This window comes from Elephantulus edwardii, unplaced genomic scaffold, assembly GCF_000299155.1.
Source record: "Elephantulus edwardii isolate Elephantulus edwardi_28Jun2011 unplaced genomic scaffold, EleEdw1.0 scaffold00260, whole genome shotgun sequence".
Lineage (NCBI taxonomy): Eukaryota > Metazoa > Chordata > Mammalia > Macroscelidea > Macroscelididae > Elephantulus > Elephantulus edwardii.
Window position 1 is genome coordinate 228550 of NW_006400010.1, and position 4716 is coordinate 233265.

General features: G+C 47.8%; 1 protein-coding gene across 1 annotated transcript; it reads left to right on the forward strand.

Annotated features, from left to right (window-relative positions):
• Positions 1-718: 718 nt before the first annotated feature.
• HFE2 (hemochromatosis type 2 (juvenile)) lies at positions 719-3872 on the forward strand. The gene is made up of 3 exons (XM_006899536.1): positions 719-815; positions 1869-2428; positions 3249-3872. Exons 1-3 carry the CDS (start codon positions 719-721, stop codon positions 3870-3872), a joined length of 1281 nt encoding a protein of 426 aa, XP_006899598.1.
• Positions 3873-4716: the final 844 nt, after the last annotated feature.

The window sequence follows — 4716 nt, forward strand, 5'->3', positions numbered from 1 at the left end:
ATTGGAAATTCTGATACAAATGAAAAAACAAAAAATAATAATGGCTCCTAGAAGGTGTCCTCTTCCTGATAGAGACAGGTAAATACAACACATACTTCTGAAGTAGCTTCAGATCTTAATTCTGTTTGAGAGGTTCTTAGTGGTGCAGGGTTAAGCCCTTATCTATTAATAAAAAAGATAAGGGCTACCCAGTAGTTTCTCCATAGAAGCTCCCATAAAGATCGCTGTACTGGAAACTCTCCAGGGCAGATCTCCTCTATCTTACAGGAACACTGGGAGTCAGAATCACACAGTAAATTCTACTCAAGCCACTGGGCCTGAATCCTTCCTCTATGATTAAATTTTTTAAATTCTTGTTTGGTAGTTTAGGATGGGTCAACACAGTGGACTCTGTCCCCCGAGTCCACTCAATTCTCCCTCCACCCCCAGCCAAAGCTGTTGCACAAGGGACCTGAAATAACAGTAGGGCATGGAGGCATAGCAGTCACGCTTTGAGTTTAGGGAGCCCTCACCTCGTCACCCTCCCAAGCTCCAGTCTTCTCTTCCTTTTCTTGATTTCCTTCACATAACCTTGACCAATCTTCAACTCTTCTTCTCCTCTATGCCTAGGCAAACTTCTTTTTTTCAGTCCCTTACAGGACTTCTGGTCAAAATTCACTAGGTAGGAGAGCCATCAGCTGGAAAGAACCGGAGCCTGGGGGGACCTGGATGGAAAAGTATGGGGGATCCAGGACAATCCCCTGGTCTTTGGTTCCCCCATGGTAGCCCCCCAACTCTAAGCATTCTCACTCTCCTGCTGCTTCTCTGTGGATATGGTAAGGAAGAGTTTGGGGGGATACAGAGGGTGAGGTCTCCATGTAGGGGTGGGTATGTAAGCAGGGAAATGGGGAGAGTGGGCTGTGGGGACTACAGTGGGCAGGTGACATTATCAGAGGAAGTGACATCAAAATAACCCTGAAGTTATGAAGCAATTGGTTCAGCATAAATGTATTAGTATCCATAAAAATATATTTGTATAACTAACAAGACTTTTTTGGTAAGGCCATTTTATATGTATCCATATACCTAAAGGGCTAAAACTCTATATTAATTTACTTTTTGAACCTTCTAATGCCCTGTGGTCACTAGTTTCCAATTATGCTTCTGATCAAGTGATTTGTTCTCCAAGTATAAGCAAATACTGTTGTTTTTCTTGTTCCTAGTGTTTTTTATAGTCTCTGATTTTGTAAAATTTTCCACTGTCTTAGTTACAATATTATATAGCTAGTATTTATGTGAACCCCTATCAAAAATAACTACTTTGAGAGTGAAGTAGTAGTAATTAAAAAAAAAGATGTTTTAGTCAGTAACTAACAATGTAACAATGTTGTAATCAATGCAGAAAGATTTTACAAAACAATTTTGTTAGTATGTAGCCATTTAATCTATAAGGTAATTGCATTTTAACAACTATTTTATCACACATTAGTCTATGATTAAAACTGATAATGACTGTTACTAGGGATTCCGGATTCTGTCTGGTCTGGTAAAGAAAGAAGCGCATGCAGTGATGGTGCGACAAAACAGGAGTGACCACACTGAGCCACGCCAGCTCTGGTGGCACCACTGTGTGATGTGGGAGAGAGGGGTGCCTCACCCTCAGTTAGGTGCATTTTCATTTCCACTCAATTTGGGAATGGGCGCTCGGCCTAGAGTGAAGAGCTTTAGTGGGTTTATTCAGTTTTGGTAAAACTGAGTGAAAATGGGACGGGAAGAGACCTCCTTTCCATCACCCCTCGTCCACGGGGTGAATGGTGAGAATCTCCAAGTGAGATCTGAGAGAGTTGTGACTAGTGACTGTCTCACCATGCTCTTCCGTCCACCCTCAGCTCATTCTCAATGCAAGATCCTGCGCTGCAACGCCGAGTATGTCTCGTCCACGCTGAGCCTCAGAGGAGGCGAGTCCCCAGGGGAGCTCGGCGGCGGCCGGGGTGCTGGGCTGGGCTCCGGCGGCCTGTGCCGCGCGCTCCGCTCCTACGCGCTCTGCACGCGGCGCACGGCGCGCACCTGCCGCGGGGACCTGGCCTTCCACTCGGCCGTGCACGGCATCGAGGACCTGATGATTCAGCACAACTGCTCGCGCCAGGGCCCCACAGCCCCGCCCCCGCCGCGGGGCCCCGGCCTTGGGGGCGCAGGACCCGCCCGCTCCTCTGGGCCCCCGGCCCCGGACCCCTGTGACTACGAAGGCCGCTTTGCCCGGCTTCACGGCCGGCCCCCGGGCTTCCTGCATTGCGCCTCCTTCGGGGACCCTCACGTGCGCAGCTTTCACCACCACTTTCACACGTGCCGCGTTCAAGGGGCTTGGCCCTTGCTGGATAACGACTTCCTCTTTGTTCAAGCCACCAGCTCCCCCGTGGCTTCGGGGGCCAACGCCACCACCACCCGGAAGGTCAGGATTGCTCCTCCAGAGCCAGCCTTTCCTGGTCCCCATTGTTCTGTAGCAAGGCTCCCTTCTCCTTTCCCCGTCTTGTTCAACAGGCTCCTTAAAGCACTTTCCCTTTGATGAGAATTTCACCCAAGCCTTAGTGTATGTGAGTCTCCCAGGACTCCTGGCGACCTATGAACAACGGACCTGAACCTTGCCCTGTCCTGCATGCAACATCCTCACCTCCTGATACGCTCCAGCCCATTGTTACTGTCAAGTGTCGGTCGTCTGCTTTTGAGGGTCTTCCTGTCTTTCTCTCACCCTCCACCCTTCCCGCATGATGTCTTTTCGCAAGGACTGCCCACTCCTAACGACATGCCCAAAGTATGTGAGCTCAAAGTTTCACCACAAAGAGTATCCTAGTTGCCGTTTCTCCAACATTATTTTTTTTTTCAATTTGGGCACTCTATCAGATATTCAGTACTTTTCTCCAGCGCCACAACTCAAAAGCATCGATTCTTTTTTCTTTTCTTTCTTTTTTTTTTTTTTTTTTTGTCTTCCTTATTCACTGCATGACTTTCAACTCAAGCATAGAAAACACTAAGGAGAAAGTTAGGCTGAGGAGTTTCAGAAGGAAGAATCTCTTGTGGAAGTTGCTGACAGGAAAGGGCTACAGTGGGATGAAGCGATAGTGACACATATGTGAGAGAAAGGGTCAAGGGGTGAGGGTCATGATAAGCCTTGGACAGACAGGTCAGAAACCTAACTATGTTATGAAACCTGGTCAGGTGGGTGAGGAGTGAACTGAAACCCAGATAAATTGTTTTTCCTCTTGCCCTCACAGCTCACCATCATATTTAAAAACATGCAAGAATGCATTGATCAGAAGGTCTACCAGGCCGAAGTGGACAATCTTCCTGCAGCCTTTGAAGACGGTTCTATCAACGGAGGCGACAGGCCTGGGGGCTCAAGCTTATCCATTCAGAGCGCTAACATTGGGAGCCACGTGGAGATCCGAGCTGCCTATATCGGCACAACAATAATCATCCGGCAGACAGCCGGCCAGCTCTCCTTCTCCATCCGAGTAGCTGAGGACGTGGCCCAGGCCTTCTCGGCTGAGCAGGACCTGCAGCTCTGTGTGGGAGGCTGTCCCCCCAGCCAAAGACTCTCTCGGTCAGAGCGCAGTCGCCGGGGAGCCGTATCCATTGATGAGGCCAGACAGTTGTGCAAGAAAGGGCTGCCTGTGGAAGACGCTTACTTCCATTCCTGTGTCTTTGATGTTTCGACCTCTGGTGACCCTAACTTTACCATGGCCGCTCAGACAGCTCTAGAGGATGCTCGAGCCTTTTTGCCAGACTTAGAGAAGCTGCACCTCTTCCCCTCCGATGCTGGGGTTCCTCTGTCCTTGGCCACCTCCCTAGTCCCACTCCTTTCTGGACTCTTTTTTCTTTGGTTTTCCAGTCAATAGGTAGGCCACCAATCCCATGACTAGTTTGGGGATAATATGGGGATAGAGATACTGTCAGAAGAGAATATAAATAAACACTGAAGGAAACAGTAGGATCTTGGGAACACTTGAAATAATGACAGAATCTGAAATGATCCAGAGTCAGATAAGGATAAACAAGGACTCTGGGTAAAGATTCTCTAGGGACACTTTCCCACATTTCTCGATCCCCTTTACAGTAAGCAGAGTGCTCCAGTCTATATACTTCTGAAATGACTTGTGATGCCTTAGAGTTTCCCGGCGCGTTGATGCTTATAGTAAGGGAGCTCTGGTGGCCTAGTGGATGGGGAGTTATATTGCCAACCCAAAGGCAAGTGGTTTGAATTCACGAGCTGCTCTGATGGAGAAAGATAGGCAATCTCCTCCTGTGCAATTGACAATCTTTGAAAACCCCCTGGAGAGTCAGCTATGAGTCAGTTCTGACTTGAGGGCAGTAAGTTGAGTTGTTGAGTTTGATGATGATAAAAACCAACCAAACAAACAAAAAACCAAACCAACCCTTCTGATAGAGACTGATGGAGACTTCTGAGGGGGAGAATTTAAGGAGGAGGATATGCTAGCTGCCATGCTTTTGCAACATAAGATAACACACATAGCAGGCATAGGGGACTGTCTGGAGGGGGTTGTGTTGTTTGCAAAAACTATGCAATGCGCACCTTACCCGAGTAAAACAGTTCTAAGAAACTAAGACTTAACATTTTCTCATGGAAGAGGGGAGAAAATGACTAGGGAAAGGAATCTGATGAATATATGTGAGTGTGGGTAACATGTTATCTATTTTGTTGGTTCAGAAAAAGTAGGTGCC

Excerpts from the sequence above, each read along its gene's own strand:
- HFE2 (XM_006899536.1), top strand. The coding sequence starts at position 719 with ATGGGGGATCCAGGACAATCCCCTGGTCTTTGGTTCCCCCATGGTAGC. Across the intron at positions 816-1,868 it reads GCTGCTTCTCTGTGGATATG|CTCATTCTCAATGCAAGATC; the intron begins GTAAGGAAGAGT and ends GTCCACCCTCAG. Across the intron at positions 2,429-3,248 it reads ACGCCACCACCACCCGGAAG|CTCACCATCATATTTAAAAA; the intron begins GTCAGGATTGCT and ends TTGCCCTCACAG.